The sequence below is a fragment of the Boleophthalmus pectinirostris genome, unplaced genomic scaffold (assembly GCF_026225935.1).
Source record: "Boleophthalmus pectinirostris isolate CB_2022bp ecotype Guang Dong unplaced genomic scaffold, ASM2622593v1 HiC_scaffold_21, whole genome shotgun sequence".
In the NCBI taxonomy this organism is placed as follows: domain Eukaryota; kingdom Metazoa; phylum Chordata; class Actinopteri; order Gobiiformes; family Gobiidae; genus Boleophthalmus; species Boleophthalmus pectinirostris.
The window spans coordinates 29,680,056-29,705,280 of record NW_026571175.1 but is presented as its reverse complement, the minus strand read 5'-3'; the positions used below and the strand labels follow the sequence as shown (position 1 = coordinate 29,705,280).

Here is a 25,225-nt window from a genome sequence, read left to right as displayed (position 1 = left end):
ATCAAGGAACATTTATCAGCGCAGTCCTATATATGTTTCTTTTAAGTTTTCCTCAGTAGAATCATTTGGGTATTTTCAGCACTGGAATTGTGAATCTCTACTGAACGAAAGGTAAAAAGTAACCAGAAAGTAACTTGAAATCTACCACTACATGACATCACAAGGTGGAACAGAGCATTTTGAGCTTTGCAGATGTAGACAGACTAATAAAAGACCAAATTAAACATCACAAGAGTAAAATTTGCGTAATATAGGGCCTTTATTATTTTGTTTTGGTCAGAGAATTGAGTTTTGATTGAAAAAATTCAGAGAAAGAGACTGCGTTATGCAAAAGACCTGCAATTACCACAAGCTTATTTTCAACGTCTGCGCGTAAGTTCATTCTCCGAGCCTCAACCTTTTCAGCACAAAGGCCACACGCTTACATGATCACAATATATGCAAAATATATGTCATTATAATCAGATCTTAAAGGGCATTAATGCTGACTGACTGTTCCCTGCGTGTTTCATTTACATCGTGTTTTCAGTCTTCTCATACCGTAGAGGTGATTTGTTATAGCGAATTATTCAAACATTTGATCATAATAGGTTCATCTTTATTATGATAGTTAGTGTTGTAGTCAAGACCGCAATAATCGAGACCAAGACCAGACCGAGACCACAGGGTCCCGAGAGCAGGACAGCAGGGTTGAGAACAAGACAAGACCGAGACTTTTAAAGGCTGAGACTGAGACAAGACCGAGACTTTTAAAGGCTGAGACTGAGACGAGACCGAGACTTTTAAAGGCTGAGACTGAGATGAGAAGACCGAGACTTTTAAAGGCCAAGACCAAGACCTTTAAAGGCCGAGACAGAGAGGAGACCAAGACTTTTAAAAGCTGAGACTGAGATCAGACTGAAACTTTTGAAAACCAAAACTGAAACGAGACCAAGACCACGACCCATTGAGACCAAATCGAGACCATCTTTGTAATTTTCAACATTTATTTGTATTTTATAGTTATTTTGGCACATATTTATCAAAGTTTTTATAAATCTATCTCCATTTTATCACTTCTCGAGTGTCAGACCTCGAGACTGAGCGAGACAAGACTTAGTCCAAATGTGGTCGAGCCTGAGACGAGACCAAGAACGTAAAAAAACTCCAGTACTATATTATGCAAAATTGACTCTTGTGAGCTTTAAGTGACATTCTAATTCGGGGTGTGCAAAAATATTGAAATATTGATATATGCTGTATCGTTTAATGTGATGATACAGTGTCGATATCATGGACTGTTGTATCTATATATCGATATACTATTTTGTTACAGTGCTACAGTTTTGTTGTTCGTTTAGAGGACGGAAACTTGTTTATGCAACACATTTGACATATCGAAATTATTTGAAATATATCGTATTGAATCGTATCAAATCGTAAGCTCACTATATTGAGGTATTGTATTGTATTGGTAACTTCTAAATGATACCCAGCCCTAATTATAATGCTGTTATCTCCTCAAAAACTTACCTGAAGTTGTGTTTCGTTTCATTCATACGTTTGATTAACCCTTTATTATTAGTCTGTCTACATCTCCAAAGCTAAAAATGCTCGGTTCCACCTTGTGATGTCACGTAGTGGTAGTTTTCAAGTTAAGCGCTACATTTGAGATTAAAAATGGGAACGGAATAAGTGACTGATAGAGGAAGGGAAATTGCGAATAGAGAGAGAAAGAGGCACAATGTATCGCCACAGAGAAACATTTCAAGAAAAATGAAAGTGTTGAAACTGCTTTTACAAGAGAAGAGAGAGACTGGAGAGGGAAAACGAGTGAGAAAACGAGTGAGAGGAACTCTTTTATATTAGTCTAGACTTTGAAACCTTGTGATGTCATGAAGTGGTAGTTTTCAGTTCAGTACAGATCGGCAATTCCAGGTCCAAAATTCATCTAACGATTCTAATGAAAATGTATGCAGTTTACAAACTCAGTGGAGCACTTCCTGTATTACCACATGACATCACAAGGTGGATGGAGTGTTTTCAGTTTGAGAGAAGAACTACGCTTAAATATGCAGGTTTTTTCAATATCGTATAAAGAAATTGAGCTGTTACTGACACCAATGAACTCATCCCAGTGATCTTTTTCCAGTCTTTTTGCTACTCGCTTACAAATCTTTAATGGATAAATTCTCAGAAATGTCTTTATTTTTAATCAGAAAATGGCATAATATTTGCTTTTTAATACGAGCCAATAAATTAATATAAAAGCTACAACAAAAGACACTCGATTCTCTTTTAAAAGTTCATATTTATTCCTGATTTTAAGGTCATAATTTGCATATTTTTATCAGTTTTTTTGTATTTAAATGATCCTCCGATTACATTTACATAAAGGACAGAAATATCGAAATTAAAACTCTAAAAACTCTATAAATTGTGACGTTTTTATTCAGTGCTTTTCCACCTTCAAAGTCCGATATGTATTTTTTTTAAGTTCTCCTCGATCTTTTTGCAATCTCCACCTCCCTCCGTTCCTCTGACCTTTGAGTCTTCGTGTGGATGGGCACATGTTGTCTTCTACGAGGAGGGGGAAAAAAAACGAATACAATGGATTTGGGAGCACGTGGTTCTCATTTTGAGGCTGTGATGAAACTGTCCTGGTTTTAAATTGGATTTCGCAGTGTTTTTTAGTGTTTTTGTGTGTGTTCTGTTGTTTCGGAGTCCTGCTGGAGCCTGTCGTTGTGCGTAAAGCTGCTGGGTCAAGTGTGTGCGGTTTGTGTGGGTTTGTGGCAGGATGATGTCGTTTTAACGAGAGAGAGGGAGGGAGGGACGGATAGAGGGAGGGAAAGAAGAAGAAGGAGGAGGAGGAAAGGAGAGGGAGTGAGGGAGAGGAGCAGGAGGAAGAGAGGACAAGTTTGGAGTGACATACAGTGGAATGGATGGATGGAAAAAGAAAGGACAAGACAGAGATGGATGGAAAAGAGAAAGGACAGGGATGGATGGATGGATGGATGGAAAAGAAGAGGACAAGACAGAGGGATGGATGGAAGGGGAGAGAGAGAGAGAGGACAAGACAGAGGGATGGGTGGTTGTAGGAAGAAAGAGAGAGAGGACACGATAGGAGTGACGTACAGTGGGATGGATGGAAAAAGAGCGGACAAGACAGAGGGATGGATAGATGATAGATGAATGGATAGATGGATGGAGAAAGAGAGAGAGACGACAAGACAGGAGTGGCATACAAGTGGGATGGACAGATGGAAAAAGAGAGAGGACAAGACAGAGGGATGGATGAATGGATGGAGAAAGAGAGCGAGAGAAGACAAGACAGGAGTGACATACATTGGGATGGATGGATGGAAAAGAGAGAGGACAAGACAGAGGGGTGGATGGATGGAGGAAGAGAGGAAGAGAGGACAAGGTAGGAGTGACATACAGTGGGATGGATGGAAAAAGAGAGAGAAAGAGAGAAGACAAGATTGGATTGACATGCAGAGGGATGAATGAATGGATGGAGGAAGAAAGAGAGAGAGAGGACAAGACAGGAGTGACATACAGAGGAATGGATGAAGGGAGAGAGGACAAGACAGAGGGATGGATGGATACATGGAGGAAGAGAGAGAAAGAGAGAGGACAAGGTTGGAGTGACATACAGTGGGATGGATGGATGAAGGGAGAGAGGACAAGACGGGCATGGATGGATGGATGGATGGATGGAGGGAGAAAGAGTAAGAGGACAAGATAGGAGTGACGTACAGTGGGATGGATACACAGGGATGGATGGATGGATGGGGGAGAGAGAGAAGACAAGATTGGATTGACATACAGAGGTATGGATGGAAAACGAGAGAGGACAAGACAGAGGGATGGGTGGATGAGTGGAGGGAGAGAGAGAGGACAAGATAGGAGGGATATACAGTGAGGTAGATGGATGGATGGAAGAAGAGCGAGAGAGAGAAGACATGATAAAAGTGAGGAAGAGAGAGAAACAGAAGTGAGGGGGAGAAAAAGGCGAGTAGAAAGGAGAGAGAGGGAGGGAGCAACAAGGAGAGACACAGAGGGAGGGGAAAGAAGAGATGGAGAGGAGAGAGATTGGAAAAAGACAACGAAATAGAAGTGAAGGATAGAACGAGAAACCACTTTCGATATTAGAGAAAGAGAGAGTGGAGAGGGGAAATGAGAGGAAGAAAAGGTAGAGGAGCAAAAGAGAGATTGTGGACAAGGAAAACGAGTGAGAGAAGCGGTAGAGGCAAGAGAAGAGAAGTAAAATAAGTGAGAGAGAAGAGAGAGAAAATGAATGAGAGAAAAGGTAGAAGAGAAAGGAAGAGGGAGTGGAGAGGGAAAACGAGTGAGAGAAGAGGTAGAGGAGAGAGAGGAGAGGGTCTGGAGGGACTCAAATGAGAGAGAGGAGAGAAGAAAGAAAGAGTGGAGAGCGAAAAGGATTGAGAGAAGAGGTAGAAGAGAGAAGAGAGAGGGAGTGGAGAGGGAAAATGAATAAGAGAAGAGGTAGAAGAGAGATTGAGAGAGAGAGGAGAGGGAGTGGAGAGCAAAACGAGAGAGATTATGTAGAGGAGAGAGAGAGAGGAGAGGGTCTGGAGGGACACGAGTGAGAGAGAGAGAGACGAGAGGGAGTGTGGAGAGCAAAAACGAGTGAGAGAAGAGGTAGAGGAGAGAGAGAGAGGAGCGATCACGAGAACAGAGCAAAGACGGTGGGAGGAGTTTGCGAAGGCTGGAGCCGGGGAGGGGGTGAGAGCTCGGCAGAGCAGCAGCAGCATCGAGCAGGAGACGTAACCCTTTTCCCTTCCTCTCCTCTTCTCCTCTTCTCTCTCTCTTTTTTTTTTTTTTTTTACCGGCGTTTACGAGCGAGGGACGAAACCGAGCAACCGGCGACGCACGCAGGAACAAGCAAATCCCAGAATAGCTTTTCATATTTTTACCTCGGATTCGCCGGGGATGTGCTCTGTGTGGAAGTGCACGGAACAGCTGATTTAACGGACCGCCCTGCTTTTTACACACTGTCACTCCGCGGTTCCAAACGGATTTCCTTTTTTTTTTTTTAAACCGCGGACTCTATGGAAAATACCGCGAGGTTAAATGAGGATAGCCAAATTTCGGAACCCCTCGTTCTGTAGTGTGTTGCAATAGACCCAACTTCAGGATTGCCCCTTTTCCTGGACAATAAGTACTGCCTGCTGGCTTGTATCCAAACGTATGCACCTATAATTCAACCAGGATGTATGTTTTTGCGTTTTGAGTGAAGAATAAGACCTGTTTTTGGTTGCTTGTGTGCCAGAACGCTGTCAAACTGAATGTCTTTTTCCAAATTGGATTCCAGTGACAAGACTAGCTATTAGCAGCGGCACGGAGCTCCAGATCAAGGCGGAAACTGTATTCGTTTGCACTGTAATCCCGTGCGGTTTGGGAGTTGGTGTCACAGACTTGGTACCCACCCGCACCCCCTAAAACAGTGGATTTTTTGGTTGGCATCGTCGCACTGCACCACCTGATGAAGGGGAAATAGAGCTGGCAGAGTGACAGGAGCACGCCAGGAGCTTTATGATTTGCAGCGTACCCAAGCGTGCCAAGGCATCACAGGAAAAAAGAATGAAATATCTGAGTTTTTTTTCTTCTTCTTAGAGATTCCAAGTAAAGATGTCCAGACAGATTAAGTCCCCCAGATCCTGCAGAAAAGGTCAGAGATGCTGTAGAATGTATTAAAGCGCTCCACAGGTCTGCTACAAAACCTACTGATTCGGCAAAGGTTTTTTTTTTTAACGCCAGATGCCCTTCCCGATACTGTTTATCCTCACTTTGGATTGACAGAAAGCGTTGACTGGTTTAAAACAGTGACATCGTGAAAGGATTACATATTGACAAGCGGATAAACGTCTTTCGTTTGGAGCGAATGCCCTCGTAAATGTCTTTAAAACGGGCTTGGGACTGACACCGAACAGATTTATTATACGCTTGTGGATTTATCAAGCTTGGGAAGTGGATAATTATCTAAAACGTGGCGCGATTTGAGCTTGGATTTGTCGTTTTAAACAAGAAACCCTCCTAAAAGTGGAATTAAAAGAACATTTTGGCTTTTTTATGATCTCTTCCAGCTGTATTATCCCTTATAAGCTATTATAAAAGCGTTACAGATCACCTAATGCTCTTGTCGGTGATGCGAAGATTGACGATTGGCTTCACCTACCAGTAATCTATCACCCCATTGGCTGACCGCACACTATCTCTACCACCTGTGTGCTTGCTCTGCAGAATGCCCCCCTTCTCATGTTTTACTACGAACTGTATCGACGAGGACATTAACGCTACTTCCACTACTGCCGGATAAGATTTCAGCTCAACTTTTGTAACGGGTTTTTATTGGCGTCGTCCGATCGTGTCATAACACCAGCCGAGTCGGACGGGGAGCATTGATAATTCATGAGTTTGAGATCTTGCTGCCGGCCAAAAAGGCACGCCACAGTTATCCGAGGAACCAGCTCAAACGTGGGAATGATTTATGCGTCTAATCCTGTGTATTTTTTTATTATTTTATAGCCGGGATGCGATGTGATTATTGATTCGGCGTTAGTGTAAGATTCCTGGCGTATTTTCACACATCGAGGTCACACACACACGCGACGCCACGGTTCACGGAGCCGCTCTAATAGGCTGAATAACATTGTGCAAGAGTCCATCTTTCTTGGCTGCAGTTATCATTTTGGGTGATGGATTGGCTCATAGAGATGACATCCTACCTATCGTACCTGCTCGAATTCCGGAGATAAATCAAAAACCATCCGAGTCTGGTTTTACACGCGGATATTTTTCCATTGTTATGTCCGAGTGTCCTTGAATGCAACCACAAGTCTACAGGGATCATATGAAGCAGAACCATATGGCTTGGATGTAACATGGAGGCCAATACAAGCATAGGTTAAGCTGGAAGGAAGTTTCTCCTCTGCATTTGACCCGTTTTTTTAGATTTAAACTTGGGTTAAACCTGTCCAGTGTAGTGATGAACTGCAATAACTAACCCAAGGACCCATTTTTAGATCTTTAGATTAGGTAAACTTTATTGTGAGGGAAATTTGTCCTCTGCATTTGACCCGTTCTTCAGTAAACCTGGGTTAAACTTGTGGGTGATCGCTGTAAATAACTCAAGGCCCCTTTTTTCCAGATGGACTGCAACTACAAGTCTAAAGGGCCAAAACAAAGACAGATTTGGTATATTTTAGTGTCCTCATAGAGAAATTTGTCCTCTGCATTTGACCCATTCTTCAGTAAACCTGGACTAAACTTGTGGACGATTGTTGTAAATAACCCAAGGCCCGTTTTCCAGATCTTGAGCTCGGTTCATGAACTGCAACTACTAGTCTAGAGGGCCAATACCAAGACAGATTAGGTATACTTTAGTGTCCTCTTAGAGATATTTGTCCTCTGTATTTGACCCATTCTTTAACAAACCTGGGTTAAACCTGTCAGGAGCAGTGGACGAACCTAGCGACCCACTTTTAGATCTTGAGCTAAGTTCTTGGACTGCAACTACAAGTCCAGAGTGCCAAGATAGGTTAAGTATACTTTAGTGTCCTAATCGGGAAATTTGTCCTCTGCATTTGACCCATTTTTCAATAAACCTGGGTCAACCTGTTAGGTTTTAGGAGGAGTGGGCGACCACCGTAAACTACAAGTCTAGAGGGCAAATACAAAGACAGGTTAGGTATATTTTAGGGTCCTCTTAGAGAAATTTGTAATCTGCATTTGACCCATTCTTCAATAAACCTGGGTTAAACCTGTCAAAAGCAGTGGGCGATCCCAGCGCACAGCCTAGAGACCCATTTTTAGATCTTGATCCAGGTTCATGGACTGCAACTACAAGTCCAGAGGGCCAAGATAGGGGATAGGATAGATGAGGTATACTTTAGTGTTATCATAGGGATATTTGTCCTCTGCATTTGACCCATTTTTCAATAAACCTGGGTCAACCACAGTAAATAAACTAGGGACCTATTTCCAGATCTTGAGCTAGATTCATAGACTGCAACTACAAATCTAGAGGGCCAATACAAACACAGGTTAAGTATACTTTAGTGTCCTCATAGGGAAATTTGTCCTCTGCATTTGACCCATTCTTTAAAAAACCTGAGCTAAACCTGTCAGGAGCAGTGGGCGACTGCAGTAAAGAATCTAGGCACCTATTTCCAGATCTTGAGCTAGATTCATGGATTTTAGAGCCCCAAAACCAAGATTGCTCCTTTGCATTTGACCCATTCTTCAATAAACCTGCAACTTCCAATTCAATTTCAATAAAGTAAAGTAAAGTTTTGATCATAACTGTAACAATCCAATGAAATTTTCAAAACAAAAATAGTAGTACTTTCTTTAATACAACTATATGTTCTTATAGAAGTACTAATCTAGAAAATAAACATTGAGGAAAAGTCTAATTTTGTCTGGTTTATGTGATTTTTTTTCAATGTCAATACTTGAAATGAGATTCTAGTTTCGATAACGGCTCAAGAAATCGCTGACTGTGCATGTTTTGTTTAAATTGCGACTGGAAGTTAGCAGTAAAATGTTATGACATGTTAGCTATACACCTGCCGTTCTAAAAATGCCCTCAGCTCATTCCTTCTCACCGTTCACAGAGTTAAATTTTAGAATGGGGTTTAGCCCGCTGTGCTTATTTTCATATTAATCAGACCTGTCAGCTAAATGAGGAGCTATCGGTCATCTGTCGGTGTACGCGGACGTTTATTTTTCTAGCAGCGCCGGAATAAATTGTAAACAACGAATGCATGCAGAAATTTGGTCTGAGTCTGCGTTTTTGTACGTTTATGTCCTTCGATTAAGATAAAGCATTAGTATTATTACAAGAAGAGATGGTTGCCAGATCCAAACTAGTCAAAACCTTAACTTAAACAGGACTAAACCAGGACTATATTCTTAAAACAACAAGAACAAAACCACTTTGTCAACTGCACAATCTTGATACATCTCATTATATTTTTCTAGGCTTGGGACAGGCCTAAATAGTCCTCTGATTGAAAGTTGTAGCAGCATTAGAATTAGATTAAACTGTGGACTAAACCAGGACTTAAAGCTGAACCGAACCGAGTCTAAAGCAGGATTTTATTGATCTAAAAAAGAGAGAGAGTTCTTGAAATCTTTAGGAGAAGAGATGGTTGCCAGATCCAATTCTAGACCTTAACTTAAGCGGGACTAAACTATGGACTAAACCAGGATTTAAAGCTGAACTGAACCGAGTCTAAACCAGGATTTTATTGATCTAAAAAAAGAGACAGGTTGTTTGTTTTTGAAGAAGAGATGGTTGCCAGATTCAAGCTCGTCAAGACCTTAACTTGAGCGGGATTAAACCATGGACTAAACCAGGACTTAAAGTTGAACCGAACTGAATCTGAACCAGGATTTCATTGATCTAAAAAAGAGAGAGTTGTTTGTTTTTGAAGAAGAGATGGTTGCCAGATCCAATTCCAGACTTTAACTTAAGCGGGACTAAACTACGGACTAAACCAGGATTTAAAGTTGAACCAAACCGAGTCTAAACCAGGATTTCATTACTCTAAAAAAGAGAGAGTTGTTGTAGTTTTTAGAAGAGATGGTTGCCAGGTCCAAGCTCGTCAAGACTTTAATTTAAGTGGGATTAAACCATGGACTAAACCAGGACTTAAAGGTGAACTGAACCGAGTCTAAACCAGGATTTCACTGATCTAAAACTGTTTGCGTAACCATTTCATTTTGTATGCCCTGCTTCTGTGTCAAAACTTCCAAGTTGTAGCAGCATTTGAACCAAACCGGGATTAAACTATGGACTAAATCAGGACTTAAAGCTGAACTGAACCGAGTCTAAACCAGGATTTTATTGATCTAAAACTGTTGGTGTACCATTGAAGCTTGTATGCCCTGCTCCTGTGTCAAAACCATGGGCAACTCCATCGGTTGTGTAAGGCCTCCACCTTCCGAGGGGCAGCACCCTGGAGCGGCCCCCCATTCGCCAAAGAGGCGGCTGCGATTTCGACGAAAACATAAAAACAAGAAATCCAAAAAGGGAGAAGTTGACGTAGAGGAATACAAAACCAATCAGGAACCAGAGGAGGAAAAGAACGAAGAATGTACGGACCAAAAACCGACCGAATTCGAAGTTAGCAAACCTAGTCTTCTAACAGTGCCTGCCCATTCGCAAAGCAATACTCTTTTGCCGATGGTTTACGGAAGTAGGACTCTTGATTCGTCTCCTAAACCGAGCCCGGCGTGGAAAGGCGTCTTCTGTTATCCCGGTGAGGAGGATTCCGTTAGTGCGATTGTGGATGTTTCCAGTATTCCCAGTCAAACCACGACAACTTCCCCAGTCAACACTGCTCCTCCGCTGGGCAGCACGACTCCAGGTGGGGGCAGGGTGCTTCGGATCAAGGGGAAAGTGCAAGGCGTGGTGGAAAAACCTTGGATTTTACGAGCGAAGAAGGAGAAAAAGGATAGCGGAAGTGAAAAGAACGGATGTTAAGACGAAACGGATACAGGAACGGACTTCTCGCGCTAAAACTCCGTCGGAAAAAGAGCGCAAAGGTGTGGTTCATATTCGGGAAGTAGATGGAAAACTTTGCGTAGTTAGGACGGTTTATCCAAGTGACTATGGTTCCCCGGTTTGGAAGGGTGACACAGAGACACCCGGAGACGTTGTTAAAGTTTTGAATCCGGACACGACCCTAGCACCCATGGGAGCACCTACGATCCCAAAAGCGGATATTGCTACAAAGGGAATGTTTTTGGAAACGCCTGTACGTGCGCCACAACGCTCCCCGTCGCTTTTGGAGTCGGGATACACCAGTGACCTGCCGTTGACGTCGCCGGGGACAACGGGGACCACGCCCAGTCAAACGGAGTGGGTCGTCCCGGAAACGAGCTCCTCCGAGAGACTGGACTCGGTGATGGACAGCTGTCAATCACCGCAGCAACAAACCACGCCCCTGCCAGAGGTTTGAGTTTACACACTATATGATTACCAGCTCTGTGAATCATATATTTTGTGTTAAAGCTGTGTAATGAATAAAATTTTTATCACAATTTCATATAATCGAATTGAAACGATAAAGCTTAAAGTCTTTTTGGGGATATTTTTATATAAATATTTAAATATAGAGATTGTAGAACAGCTGGAAATATAGTTTATTTTGGATACATTTACATTTTCTATACCTTATTTCATGTTCAAAGTATATATTTTATTCATTTTATGTTTTATACATCGCCAAACTGCTCTAAGGTTCATATTTGTAGCCTATAGCCTCAATATTGACAAAAATAATTGTGATAATCGAGCAGCCCTATTTCGGGTGTTTATGAATAGAGTTTTGACAGTTTTATTAATGGATAGTATGGTTCTTAATGTAAGCTTTTGGCTGATAATTGGTATTTTTTTATATTTATACTTTTTGACCACTTTTTTACTCTGTCACTCTCAATTTTTATACTACAAGCATGATCATCTTCACTGTTTGTTTTTATACATTTTTTGGACATAGAGATTCCACTTATTGATCAAGATGCTTTGTGTTATAGTTGTGTTATAGTAAGAAACAACACAAAAACAACATCTGTCCATTGGAGGATTTAGGAACTTGAAAATTTATTAAAGGTGATTAACATTTCAACAATGCAAACTTATTTGTTATCTGATCAACATACGAAAGATCACAGACTGTATATATGAATGACCAAATAGGAAGTCTGCTCCAAATTCGCCCCTGTAACTGCGAGCCTCGATGAGCTTCATTTGACTTTAACCAAACACTATGGGTGACGTTACACTCCCTTAGTCCACTTTTTATACAGTCTATGTGAAAGACAAAATCAGTACTGAAAAACATACTTATTCATTACGACATGTCTGAAACAGGACCACACTGAATTTTGTGAAAAAAGGACAACATTGGATGTAAACTAATAGCCTGATTCATCAGCCAGTTTAACTTCGTAGAAATCGTCCAACCTCGCAGCATTAGAATTTGTTCGCTCGACGGTAGGCGGGTACTTTTTTCATTTAACCAATCACTGCTATTTGGTCATGACGTACGCAATGCGCTGCTAACGGGACTAACAGGTATATCAAGCTTTTCACAAATTCTGTAGGAAGAAGGGCAATAACGTCTTTCCCCTTGATAAAATTCACCAAACATTCTCTTTGTTCCGGCTTTAAATCCTCGATCTCAGGAATCATTGCTAAGACAGAATATATGGCTCTTCGTTGATTGGCTGGTGCCCAAACTCGCACTTCGTTTTTTTTTTTTTAAACCATCTAGTGTATTCCGATTCCTGACCTAGTTGCTGGAGAGAAATTGAACATCAACAAGGAATAAACCAGGAATAAACTTAAGACGAAACCAGGACTAATGTTAGGATTGAAGATGACTTTTATCACCACACAAGCAAACTAAATATATGAAAAAAATTGACTTATACTTCAACAATCATTTCTTACTAAGTTTTGAAGTCTGAGCTATGATTAAACTAAAAATGGGGTCAATTATAACTCGGGACAGTCTACTAACAGCCAGGTGTACTGTATGGACTAAACCAGGTCTGAAACTGGGACTTACCCGGACCGCATTTGCATACTCACCTCCGAAATGAATCACTTCTCAAATCTCAAAAGGAGACCGCTGATATATCACTGTCAATGTTATTAATTTTACTCGTTTGGTAAAGACCGACTATTAAATTAAATTAGGTGAGTCATTAAGAGCTTGAATCCTACCTCTCTGAAATCACACAGAACTGAAATTGAATAGGTGACAGTTGAATAAAAAGCTGCAAATGAAACTGAAACTGAAACACATCATACACTTTTTTATTAAAATTTGAAAACACTCTAACTATATAACTACTTAAAGGGTTTTATATTAAGCTATTTTCTGTTTATGTTTAACTCACAAACACTGCATATTTAGGCTGAGTTCTTCTCTCAAACAGAAAACACTCTGTTCCACCTTGTGATGTCATGTGGTAATACAGGAAGTGCTCCACTGTGTTTTTAAACTCCATACAACTTCACTAGAATCATTTGGATCGTTTCAGCCCTGGAATTGCCAATCTCTACAGCAACTTTTTTTTTTTCTGGAGACCCATATTTTAAAAGTCACAAACCTTCGCGACCCAAGTCAATAGACATTATTTGTAAATCACAAAATAAAGTGGATTTGTCCATTGTTGAACATTAATGAGGATATTTTATTGTTGGCTGAGTGATCGTGCCTCTGAACAATTAGTATGACTCAAGTTTTAAACAATGAAAAACAGTCATTGAAGCAGCAATAAAAGGATCCATAAGTCGCCTATTTGGATTTTAAAAGTAGCCCATTTCTTTTTCTTTTCAACATTCAATTGAACCAGCAAAATTGGAACAAAATAGTCAATAGAATAACTACAAAAAGATTAGACATGATATAAAACATGTCTTAACATTTGAACATTTCTAATGAGATAGGTGGACCTGTCTGTGTTTTTGTAGTGTGTTCCAGTCCAGGGTGCAGGAGGAGAACGCAGGAGCAGATCAGGTGCAACATTCAGTCTGTTTCTGTGCTTTGGCTTCATTTTAATGAGCACAGAAACTCCCAATTCACACACACACACACACATATATACATATATACATATATACATATATACATATACATATACATATATAGTAGTGAAAGGAATAAGCATAGAAACACTGGCCCTACTGAGGATTAGTCAGGCTGGCGCCACCTAGTGCCTCCACTCAATTTCATTTCTCTTTAGCGACTAGGTCAGGAGTCAGAATACACTAGACAGTGTGCAAAAACCCCTGAAGTGTGAGTCTGGACGCCAGCCAATCAGCAAAGAGCCATACATTCTGTGTTGGCAATGATTCTCGAGATCGAGGATTTAAAGCCGGAACAAAGAGAATGTTTGGTGAATTTTATCAAGGGGAAAGATGTTATTGCCCTTCTTCCTATGGTATTTTGGAAAGGCTTAATATACCAGTTAGCAATGATTGGTTAAATTAAAAATTTCCCGCCTACTGTCGAGCGAACGAATTCTAATACTGCGAGGTCAGACGGTTTCCCCAAAGTGAAACCGGTTGATGAATCAGGCTAACCGAGTGCAAGATATTCTGACGAAATATCCAAAATGACGATAAGGTCACAGATCCATGTATTCAACTGGATATTGCCGACCTACATGCAGAACGTGTGAAGTTGACCCCCCAAAAAAACTTGCGACCCACCTGAAGGTCAAAACCCAGTCTTTGGAAAACAATAATCTGCAGAACAAAAAGAAAAAACATAGCTCATAACTTAAAAACTACAGGTTCATAACATCATAAGGTGCAATCGAGCATTTTGGACTTGGAAATGCAGACAGACTAATAATAAAGGGTTACTTAAATGTGTAAAGGAAACAAAACACAACTGCAATTATGTTTTTGATGAAGTAACAACATTTTAACATGTCTCAAAGCTCAGAAGAATACATTTTGTCTAATATTGGATCTTTAAATTGTAGTTGTGTTCTGAAGTTGTACCTCTACTAATTGCTAAATAGTTGTAGATAGCTGTCGTAGTTGTAGTACTAGTTGTAGTAGTTCTAGGAGTACTGTAGTATATTTCCATCCTTCTTAATCAGTTGTCCAGAAGGTATTCACAGCTTAGTTTCCTTTTATAGTCCATGTTTTTGTATGTGCCTCTGTGTGTGGTTATCAGCGGTAGAAAAGCCTGCTCTGTTTTTTCCTGGAGTCTAATCAACACCAAACACACGCCGTCCTTTCAAACCACCTCCTGCTCCAGACCTCACAGCAGACTGACGGGCCCAACAAGAGCCAGAAAGCAAAAACATTTACTTTATTTCTCATGAATTCGGTGAAAAGTTGAGGAGTTATTGTGTGGGGTACTTGTCTGCTTATTTTCGTTTCTGGCAAAGAGGTTGTGGGTTAAATTCTCAGGTTGGCCGGCAGACAGTTTTCTTGCAGTCCGTTGCGTCAGTTTTGAGTTGCGTCAGGTTTGTGCATTTTTGAGTAAATGTCTGAATTAGTCATAGCAGATTAATGTCTCTAACACAAACCCACACTCACAGACCAGAGTCCTGCACGGGTCCATTTTTTGGAGACCTGCATCTGCGCAATAAAGCACCAGATCCACCCGTGAACCCGTGATTATATCAAAGTTAAATCCGCGCTCGTCCGGACCCTTTAACCATCCATCTGTTACCCATCCGTGCCCGTGATGAATTGAATTGAGGTCAGCTCTTTAGTCCAACAGCCCAATAATCCAGGACTAAAAACCAGGACTAAACCTACGTTGTGTCATTAGCGGATGATAAATATATACACACCGCAACAGCCATAGCCGATCGCCAGGAGTAAACCAGGACTGAACCATGACTTAAGCAGGACTAAATGTCTAAACCAGGACTAAACCAGGTCTAAACCAGGACTAAACCACCTCTAAACCACCTCTAAACCAGGACTTAACCAGGACTAAACCAGGACTAAATGTCTAAACCAGGACTAAACCACCTCTAAACCAGGACTTAACCAGGACTAAACCAGAACTAAACGTCTAAACCAGGACTAAACCACCTCTAAACCAGGACTAAACCAGGTCTAAAGCAGAGCTTAACCAGGACTTAACGAGGACTAAACCAGGACTTAACCTTGTCTAAACCAGGTCTAAACCAGGACTTAACCAGGACTAAACCAGGACTAAATGTCTAAATCAGGACTAAACCAGGACTTAACCAGGTCTAAACCAGGATTTAACCAGGACTAAACCAGGTCTAAACCAGGTCTAAAGCAGAGCTTAACCAGGACTTAACGAGGACTAAACCAGGACTTAACCTTGTCTAAACCAGGTCTAAACCAGGACTTAACCAGGACTAAACCAGGACTAAATGTCTAAATCAGGACTAAACCAGGACTTAACCAGGTCTAAACCAGGATTTAACCAGGACTAAACCGGACTAAATGTCTAAATCAGGACTAAACCAGGTCTAAACCAGTTCTAAACCAAGACTAAACCAAGACTAAACCAGGACTTAACCTTGTCTAAACCAGGTCTAAACCAGGACTTAACCAGGACTAAACCGGACTAAATGTCTAAATCAGGACTAAACCAGGACTAAACCAGGTCTAAACCAGGATTTAACCAGGACTAAACCGGCACTGTGCCATTAGCAGATTATAAATATATACATGCTGCAACCGCCGAGCCGATCACCAGGACTACACCAGGACTACACCAGGTCTAAACCAGGTCTAAACCAAGACTAAACCAGGACTAAACCAGGACTACACCAGGACTACACCAGGTCTAAACCGGGACTAAACCGGGACTAAACCAGGAGCACAGCTAACGAGCCGATCTCCTCTCCTGATGGGTTTATGTAATAAAAACACTAAAGTCTCTCTCAGCCTGGTCCATTATTCCCGGAAAAGACTGGGAAATGTTACTTGTTTCCAGGGCAATGGACGTCCTGGAGTCACGCCTTGTATTTTTCTCCCGTTCATCATTCATTTGATTCACCTGACCCGCCTGTGTGTAATCACTTCCCACCCTTAATATCCCAGAACGTTAAAACCCGCCCGTTTCAGCACCGCGGTACTCGACCCGGCGCAGGACTCTGACACACATGTTGGGTTTGAATGCTTCTTGGGCACATTACATTGACTCGCATTGATTCCCTTTAATATGCACTGCGTCACATTTCTGTCTCCATGGAAATGTTATTGCTTTGTCTAGAATGTTCCACAGTAGATTAAACCGATCTATTACAAGAGCGACAAGCAGATTATACTTCTACGCTACATTACAATTTATATCTATGGAGAGTCACCAAAAGAATTATTGTATTTTCAAGCAATAGGAAAACCCATAATGATGAAAATACTAGAAGGAAATGCAGTCATAAAGTCATACCATGGAACATTCCAGGTAAAGCACTGTGTTTTTGAAACTACATACACCTTCACTAGAAAAAAATTGATGATTTCTGCCTCCCTGGAATTGGAAAAAGTAGCTGTTAACTCGAAAACTACCACTTTATGATGGAACCGAGCATTTTGTTTGGGAAATGTCCAATTTTTGTCCAATCCAAATGTAAAAATGTAAAAAAAAAAAGTTTAAAATAATCTCAGATCATTTTTCTCATGTATACATATAATAGTTTAGAATAATGTCATGTTGTCCACTCCCATTATTTGTTAATGAACACTAAAGGTTTTGTTGTTCTCATAATAAAGAAAAAGTGTCATATATTTTGTCTCCGTTTGAGAGGAAACCGTGTATTTAGTGTACAGATTTTTAAACCCGCACAATATGATAAATACTCGCCCACACGCATCATGTAAACTGCCAACACTGGTTTGGTCTTGGAACTTAAATTCAAAGTGCTCACTGACTCTGCCGTGCTGTTCAGTAACTAATTATATATATTAAAAAAAGACAAATAAAATGCATGTTTTAGCGAGTTACAGAACAATAAACAAAGATGGAGCGTTGCCAGGTTCTCCGTACTGGGTCCCGTCTCCGCAGTGGCAGCAGACTGTGAGGAAAAGCTGTTCTCTGGTGTAATGTGAATTGTGGTTTCATTAACTCTAAAGTGTTTTCATTCAAATTTATAAGTGAAGAATGTGATCAATGTGGACTAGACTATCGTAAAACAAGAAAAGAGATCTTAACTTTTCGGTTTGGGGGTCCGTCACCTGCTTGTTTCTTTGGATATGTCATTTTTTGGCTTGGGATGTTCCAAAGTACGACATTAAATACCTTTCTTACCTTTCATTTATTAATTTATAGGTGGTTTTATAGCTCAAAAATACTTAGATCTGGTTTGGTTTCCTTGAAAATAGAAAGGTTTAATACCATATTGTGAAACCTTCCAGACAAAGCAATAACATATCCATGGAGAAAAGCATTTGATGAACTCTCCACCAGAAAAGTTACACAATGCACCTTTAAAGACTCAATTTTCTCACGTGTATTTGAGCAAAATGTGACTCTTGAGGTCAGAAAAAGTCCACTGTGTATGTCTGCCTCGATCCCGATCTCCGAGCCCAAGCTGAAACTGTAAACCTTAATAAAGTTTATTTTGGAATATTTTTTTATATAAATAAGTATATTTATTTTATTACTAAAATATAGAGATTGTACAACAGCTGGATATAGTTTATTTATTATTATATAGTTTATTTTGGATTGCCTTATTTCATGTTCAAAGTATATTTTATTCATTTTTTGTCATTGCAAAACTGCTCTAAGGTTCATATTTGTAGCCTATAATTATTTATTTTATTTATTTGAGAGTTTTGCGTAAATTATCGATAACAAAGTGTTTGGGGGTTTTTTTGAGAGGGAGAGAAACGTTGAATAAATGCATCGTGTAACTAAAAAATAATTATTTGAATAATCGTGATTTCAATATTGACCAAAATAATCGTGATAATGATTTTTTCCATAATCGAGCAGCTCTACTTTATTGTCCAATAATGTGGAGCCTGCTAGTTGGTTTTAGATTTGCAATGGCAGTAAAAGCACTTATAAACTCATCTGAAAGCATGAGGTACCCTAAATCAGGAATAACTTTGGGCCTCTGCAAACAATTTAAAATGCACTAGCTCTGTTTTTTACAAGTTTAAGACGGTAAAAATCAGGTATAGTGCTTTTAAAGGTCCTGTATTATGCAAAATTGACTCTTGTGAGCATACATGGAGTTGGTTTTGTTTCATTCGCACATGTTTGAGGAACCCTTTAGTATTATTAGTCTGTCTACATCTCCAAATCTCAAAACGTTCCTTGTGATGTCATGGAGTGGTAGTTTTCATGTCAACAGCTCCTTTTACCTTTAGTTCAATAGAAAATGGCCAATCCAGGTCTCAGTTTTTTCAAATGACTCTAGTGAAGGTGCATGGAGTTTAAAAACACACTGGAGCACTTCCTGAAAGTTCCTGAGTTTGAGAAAAAACAACTCCAGATATGTTTGTGATGAGGAAACAACATTATAACATAGAAAATCAGAAAAATAGCGTAACATGGACTCTTTAAGAACAGTTGCCTGGCAGTGAGTAAGTGTTCCATGCACAAATTAGCATGCTAGTGGCCTCCCCTGTGCTTTGCTATAGCTCTACATATATTTTGTTTGATGTACATTGTTCCTTTGTTAAACATTAGTATATCAGAGGAGGTTTTGATCTCATTGTTATGCTAAACAGTGACAGTGCAGAGTTGAACAAAGAGACGCTGTGTCCTTTTACGCAGAAGTGTATACGAATCATAACAACACACCCTCCTGTATCATGTTTTTATTAAGTTATACAGTCAAAAAACGTGATTAGACTATCAAAGGAGGAAAGAAATATGTGGCAATTTATTCATAAGTTTCTGGCATACACCGGTGAGCATATGCAAAACCATATATTTGTTTACCCTCTTGCAAAATTATTATAATATTTAAAAGTACTCAAAGGTGCTGTACTTATTATTTACCGTCTTAAAAATGTGAAAAACAGAAGCAGATCATTTTAAACAGTTTGCAGTGTTTTTCAGAGCATGGTAAAGCCCACAACAACTAGCATGCTAACATACACTTCCTGATTGAGCTACAATACAATACATCTGTACTGGGAGAAGACATACAGTATTTTGTTCAAATACAGTACAGAAGAGATCCAGAGTTCCAGGTCTGAAATGATCCAAGTGATTCTAGTGAAGGTGTATAGAGTTTAAAAACACAGTGGAGCACTTCCTGTATTCACCACATGACATCACAAAGTGGAACTGGAGTGATTTCTGTCGGAGAAAAGAGCACAGCCTAAATATCCAGTTTTTGTGTGTTAAACATGTGAACGAAACAAAACACAACCCCAAGTATGTTTGTTATGAGCAGGGTTCCCACGGTCATGGAAATCCTGGAAAAGTGATGGAAATTGAAAATGTCATTTTCCAGGGTTGGAAAAGTCATGGAATTTTGTAAACTCAATGAAAGTTTTGGAAAAGTCATGAAATTTTAGTATATCTTTCGCCCAAGTACACCGTTCTCTTAAGTTATCATTAGGTTATTATGATTATTTCCGATCGTATGCGCCAGGGGTTTCTAACTTTTTTTCTTGAATGAGCTCCTTTGCAAAACAAAAATGCCAGAAAGCTACAAATTTCAGCAGTCGCAAAGAAACTGAGTAAATATAAGAGCCACGGCCTTAAATGGGGAACAGTTAGATGCTAAAAACATAAACCATTATCCATTTGTCAGTGCACCAAGTTCAAAATCATCAAAATGGTACTTTTATAAACGTAATTAATCATATTTTACGTATTATCCACAATACATGTAATTCAGAAATCCCTTGGTGAGCTGCTTGGATGAGGGTGGAGAGCTACTGGTTGGAGACTCCCAGTATGCGCCTTTTGTTTAAAAGAGACGACAATAAATGCACTGACAGTTTTTTGAATGTTAAAAACTATAAAACCAAACCATGAGGTGAGTGAAAAGGGTTAACATTTCATATTTAGCCCTAGTTTGCTCAATTTTACACATGTAAGTGCCGTAAAGTCATGGAAATTTCACTTTAGGTCATGAAAAGGTCATGGAAAAGTTTTGAAATGTTGTCAGTGAAAAAGAGTGGGAAACGTGGATGAGGAAAAACATAGCACAGATCAGAAAATAACGTTATTAGGGGGCCTTTTAATAGTTAATGGCCACTGGTTAATTATTTATATGCAATCATTTGGCCATTCGATAAATTGGATTGAATCATATTGCCAAAATGCTGTCGACCTAATTATAACATCTTGCCTTTTCTTTGTTATATTGTCCCACATCACAATCTTTGGTGCTGTTTTATTTATTCTGTTTTGTATTCAACAGTTTGGCTCATGCGAATTGTGCTGCTGGAAAAAATGCATTGCGTTTTTCACGGGCTTTTGTATCATCCGCAGCATTTGACTCAAACGGGGGCTTTTGTGGCAGACTTGAACGCTACGTGGCTCCCATCACTTTAATATTCGAGCTTGACGCTAAACCTGCTGAGTCACTAGCTCACAGACGCACACGTACACACACACACACACACACACACACACACAGTAGAGATTGGTGCAGCTCTCAGACTTCCCTGTTGAATCGCACTTTCGCTCTGCGCTCAGATCAATAGCTCCACTCTCCCTGTACATTAAAGACACGCTTTCACTCCAGGCCAAACTCAACATCGTCTCTCGTCCTCCATGACGCCCCGATTTGCATAAAAAAGGATTTAGGATTCATCACGTGCCCTCCAGGGATGTCACAATCTCTAATGTGTCCAACCCAGCCGCCATACTGTGACATACCCCCCGCTTGGCACCCGCTCGCCTTTGTCTTCACGCTCAAATGTGTACAGAGATGCTTTTTCTAGTGACGTTATCGACATCAAACATATTTCTGTCTGGTTTCGATCATGGCGGACACTCCCTCCTCTGTCCTGTCCTTTTAAATGGACTTCAAAGAGGCCATGTTTCTAAAAAAAGGATGCGGTCTTCGCCTCTGGAGCGGCTTTCTGATTCATGGGGCTGGATATTGTTGTCAAAAACAGCTGCAGGATGTGAAAGTTATGATATTTGTTTGTTAATACTGCGGTCACGGTAGTGGTGGATTCGCATGACATCATAATATCCTAATCCAAATCCTTTTTATTTACATTTTACAAACAAAGCAGTTTCCAAAGTGCTTTACAGAGATCATAAAATGAAGACAACAAAAAAATTAATTGCTTAAATTTGGTCATACCAGTCCTAAAACTATAAAACCAATAAAACCAAATAAAAGTAAAACCATAAAATCATAAAATAGCAGTAAATAAGTAAAATAAAGAACACAAATAAAAGACACAGGACCGCACAACTCAAAAAAAAGTCTGAGAATAAAAGTGGGTCTTAAGACAAGACTTAAAGGTTGTATGGAGGATTTTTTTAAGGGAAGAGAACTACAGTGACAGTTCTTTTTCAAATGTTCCTCCTCCACAGCTTCCTCAGTAGAAACATCTCCTCCCGCCTCCTTACTCTAGAAATCACACGTTTACAGCCAGTGGGCGTTCGGAATTACAGTCGAAGTGACCGGTCTAGAAACAATTTAGCGACCTTCGTCTACTTGAGTCGCGCCATCGCTGGAAGGGATCTCCAAGAATCACCTCAGTTTGTCTTCGCTCCTTTTCCTCTTCTCTTCTTCTTTCAGCGACCTCGAAAACGGACTTTCTTTTCGCGGCGAACTGGTCGTGGATTCTCGTCCGCCGTTGCAACAAACTTTGTGCGAATTTGTGCAAAGCTACAGTTTAAAAAAGTCTCTAAGAACCGCCGCATAAACCACGTAATCCCAGCGAGTCAGTTACACTAGAAACGTAGGGAGTTTGATTGACGACCTAACAGCCAATAGAAAATGAGGTAGCCTTGTTTTCTATTGGCTGATGTTTATCTGGCCTCAACACGTCCACATTTGATAGATTTTCATTCTTTTTTTTTTTTTGGTCATCATAATTACAAGGCTGCTGCATCTCTGTAATGTTATTTTAACCTATCATTGACAATCTGAAACAAAACAAAAATCCTCCATACAACCTTTAAGACACTCTGTATAAAACACTAATATGCCATAGGCCAATATAATACGGTGCAACTAAAATTAATATTATAAAATGCAGATTTTTGTATCTCGAGGTTTTGGGTCTAGTCACAAATGGATATGATCACTTTCAACATTTGTGAATTTACTTTTTGGATATTTCATAAGACAGTGTTAAAGCGGAACTATTTCAGAGCTTTGATACCTTTTTTCTCAGCACCTTTTTATCTCACCCGAAGTTGTATTTGGAGTGATTTCTATTTTCTTTCTAGAGTGATTTTTATTTTCTTAATCGGTGATAAACATAAGAATTTCAAGGGTTGCACAGTCATTTTGGTGCAAATGAAAGAAAGTAAGAAAGAAAGTAAGTAAGTAAGAAAGAAAGCAAGAAAGAAAGAAAGAAAGAAAGTAAGAAAGTAAGAAAGAAAGAAAGAAAGAAAGTAAGAAAGAAAGAAAGAAAGAAAGTAAGTAAGAAAGAAAGAAGAAAGAAAGAAAGAAAGTCAAGAAAGAAAGAAAGTAAGAAAAGAAAGAAAGAAAGTCAGAAAGAAATTAAGTAAGAAAGAAAGTGAGAAAGCAAGAAAGAAAGAAAGTAAGAAAGAAAGCAGTAAGAAAGAAAGAAAGAAAGTCAGAAAAGAAATTAAGTAAGAAAGAAAGTAAGAAAGAAAGTAAGAAAGAAAGTCAGAAAGAAATTAAGTAAGTAAGAAAGAAAGAAAGAAAGAAAGAAAGAAAGTAAGAAAGAAAGTAAGAAAGAAAGAAAGAAATTAAGTAAGAAAGAAAGTGAGAAAGTAAGAAAGAAAGCAAGAAAGTAAGTAAGTGGGATTAAATCAGCTCTTTTTTGGGCGAATTTTTTTTATTTTGTTGTTGTTGTTGTTATTTCTGCTATGATTTCATTAATGTTACATGCTCTATTGTAAAAGAATATACATTTCTTACTTGCCCAAAGTAAATACAGAAGTCTGTGGTTCTGTCCATTGGAGGTGTTGACAGCTTTGTGACTCTTTGTTGTGATGATGTTTGTGACGACATCAGCTCCCATTGGACACCACAGTTTTCAAACATGGAAGTCAATCTTGTTCCTTTAATTAAGTCATTTTAGATGAATATTGTGATTTAAAATGTGCAAATTATAATAGAACATAATCATTGACAGTTCTTATAGATTATAACTCTAAAGCAGACATAAGCACAATTGATATACGTTTAAAATGAGAATGACAATCACAGTACAGACTTTTAAGTAGTAAACAAGTGATCGTTTACGTTCTTGTATATTCAGTTTCCGATATGGATTTTGAGTGGGCACGCTTATTTTGTGATTCTAAAACCTTTGTAACACCAGTTTTCAGTCTATACTTTAAGACCACAACTACATAAAACTATAAATATAATATAAATTTCTCGGGTCTGCAAATTCTGAACTCACTCTGTCACCTTTGCCCTAAAATATAATATAGCGTGCACGTACATTGTAGACCTTGAAAACATGAGATTTAGCTGCATGTGAGGTCTTTGTATAATTACTCTATGGTTTTTAAGGTGCATTGTGTTTTAAGCTTTACTGTGTGACCCGTAAACCCCAGAATGGAGCAGGTCTGAACAGCTCTCCTCTCTCCGTAATGACTTTAGACCATGGGAAAAATCCATGTTCGAACCAGTGTTGGTACATTCCTTCTGTCACTCAGATACATGTTTAAATCCACATGGTTGAACATGCTATAGAGACCAGGATAATCGTTTTTTTTTTTTTTTTTTTAACAACCGAATTCGTAAACAGCTTTCCATTTAAACACCTGAGTTAAATACCAAAGGTGGGGTCTTGCAAGTCATGACTTAGACTCGAGTCAGACTTGTGTCAATATTTTTAGGACTTGAGACATGACTTGATAAAATGGTCTAAGACTTGGGACTCCACTTGGACATGAAGGTCAATGACTTGGGACTTGACTCGGACTTGAGGCCTGTGACTTGAGAAGCACTTTTAAATCTTAATTCTTTCTATTCTGACTGTAATGATTCACTCTAAGATCTTGTCAAGACATTTAAAAAGGAAAAAATAGCATTTCTACAACTCTTATATACTCTATAAATACTCATATATAAATATACTATGGTTTTATAAGTACAATTTATCTTAAAATTCATATAAACTGCAAAAATCTAAGCCATATTTGGGACTTTGTTTTAAAGACTTGAAATGACTTGAAGCTCAAAGCAGACGACTTGAACTTGACTTGGACTTATGGGCCAGTGACTCGAGACTCGACTTGGACTTGCCTGTATTTGACTTAGGACTTGACTCGGACTTGAGGTCAAAGACTTGAGACTTACTTGAGACTTGCAAAACGAAGACTTGGTCCAAACTGTGTTAAATACACACAAGAATACACAAATAACTGCTCATTGAGAAATACTTTGGGGAGTTATGAAAATATGTTAAACATTTGAAGTAAAGAGGCTACAACACTACACCACTAGTACAGTACTGCAACTGTTAATCCAATCCAATCCACTTTATTTATATAGCACATTTCACAAACAAACTGTTTCCAAAGTGCTGCACAAATACATAAAAAATAACAACAATAAGATGATAAAGTAAATTACTAAAATAATACTAGTCTTAAAGTAATAA

General features: G+C 39.3%; 2 protein-coding genes across 2 annotated transcripts in view; both read left to right on the top strand.

The window, feature by feature from the left end:
• The window catches only part of macf1a (microtubule actin crosslinking factor 1a), a 325,705-nt gene that overhangs the window by 51,283 nt on the left and 249,197 nt on the right, over positions 1-25,225 (top strand).
• On the top strand, positions 8,377-10,616 carry LOC129410014 (uncharacterized). Its single transcript, XM_055156982.1, has one exon. The coding sequence runs from the start codon at positions 9,893-9,895 to the stop codon at positions 10,493-10,495; it is 603 nt and encodes a 200-aa protein (XP_055012957.1). The 5' UTR covers positions 8,377-9,892; the 3' UTR covers positions 10,496-10,616.